A 1,402-nucleotide genomic window follows, 5' to 3' on the forward strand; every position below is an offset into this window, starting at 1 on the left:
CTTTAGACCAGCAGAAGGTAGTGTTAAATATTTGTTATCGCTCTATCTACCCCTCTCAAAATAAACATATCAGCATTCCCAGAAAACATCCATCCATTAAAGTCTTCCTTCCTAGCGCTCAAGCCAATGATTGTACCTCAAAAGGAGAAGCCTCTCAAACTTTTGATCTGATAGCCTGTTCCTCTTCGGAGACAGAATCAGGCTCCCCAGGCTAAAGAGTCTTTCTACTGGGGCACTGGATGGAGTGGCTGCATTATATCTAAGAGATATTTTCTTTATCAAAGGAAATTGATTGAGACTTTCTAAACCTGTTGCTCCTGATTTGAGGTAATCAGCTACTTCCGTTTCAGCTGAGGATTCCTCATCCTCTGAGAAGGAAAAGAACTCTGCCTCTTTGGCAGACCCTGCGCTGTGCTGTGGTGTTGGGTTGGGTGCACTTGTACCTGGTTGCTGCTCCTGCTCCAGGATCCGTTTGCGGCATTCTGCGAGCAGACTTGCCTTGGCCTGGTCTTTCCTCTCCTGGTCACGCAACCAACGTAGCTTGAACTTGGGTAGTGTCACAGCAGCCAGGATAGCATCTTCACTTGCAAGAACCGTTGTAAATCTTGTTTTGATTGACTGAAATGATGTATAAGAGTGCAAAAGACAAAAAAATCATTTGAGTTGTACATAATGAGCAGTTTTGTTTTTTTTAACAATTGCATTATACATTATATGCCTAGTTTCATAATGAGCATTTTTTTTAGGGACACAGAATGTGTAGGCCTAACCTACTGTATATGGTGTACAACATGTACATTGCACACTTTACAGCTAAAATGCTTTGCAGGTTTATTGTTTCACACATACAGTACATATCAATCACACTGTCACACAGCCTATGCACACATGAGTGACGTTTATAAAATGCAAAGCAAGAGGCTGATTGATTAAATTGATTAAATAAATCACAGTTCTTACCTGCACAATTGCATCTGGTAGGCCAACAAGGATTTGTAGTCCATTCTTCTTTTCCAGAGTCTTGGACATCAATGTTTCCAGTGCGGGTAAGAGTGTGCCATAATAACAATTCTCTTCTCCCTGAAGAATGTCCAGTGCCACTGTAAGTGGATGCATGACGGTACAGTACTCTCTGAGAAACTGAAGTTCCCTTTCACTGAGACATTTCATCTGGAGTTTGGAGCAGATGGTGTTCAACTCCACCACTGGTATCCCAGAAATTCGAGCCAGGGCATCATAAAATGAATTCCACCTAGTTGTGCAAGGTACTAGCAGCTTCTTCTCAATAATCTCGTCCACGAGCTCCGAGACCTGTGGTGACCGACTGGCCTTGTTCCACAACCCTGCACACTTTGTCGTAGCATTTCTGTAGACTGTCTTTGTTTCAGGTGTTGAGAGCAAC

The 1,402-nt window shown here is 42.8% G+C and overlaps 1 protein-coding gene across 1 annotated transcript; it reads right to left on the reverse strand.

The window, feature by feature from the left end:
• Positions 1-6: 6 nt before the first annotated feature.
• On the reverse strand, positions 7-1,396 carry LOC104959048 (uncharacterized). Its single transcript, XM_010786901.1, has 2 exons — positions 961-1,396; positions 7-618 (listed from the first exon to the last, which is right to left on the reverse strand). The coding sequence occupies exons 1-2, from the start codon at positions 1,168-1,170 to the stop codon at positions 112-114; spliced, it is 717 nt and encodes a 238-aa protein (XP_010785203.1). The 5' UTR covers positions 1,171-1,396; the 3' UTR covers positions 7-111.
• Positions 1,397-1,402: the final 6 nt, after the last annotated feature.

Source organism: Notothenia coriiceps, unplaced genomic scaffold (genome assembly GCF_000735185.1).
Source record: "Notothenia coriiceps isolate Sejong01 unplaced genomic scaffold, NC01 NC01_scaffold00029777, whole genome shotgun sequence".
Lineage (NCBI taxonomy): Eukaryota > Metazoa > Chordata > Actinopteri > Perciformes > Nototheniidae > Notothenia > Notothenia coriiceps.

Excerpts from the sequence above, each read along its gene's own strand:
- LOC104959048 (XM_010786901.1), bottom strand. The coding sequence starts at position 1,170 with ATGAAATGTCTCAGTGAAAGGGAACTTCAGTTTCTCAGAGAGTACTGT. Across the intron at positions 619-960 it reads TACCAGATGCAATTGTGCAG|TCAATCAAAACAAGATTTAC; the intron begins GTAAGAACTGTG and ends ACATCATTTCAG.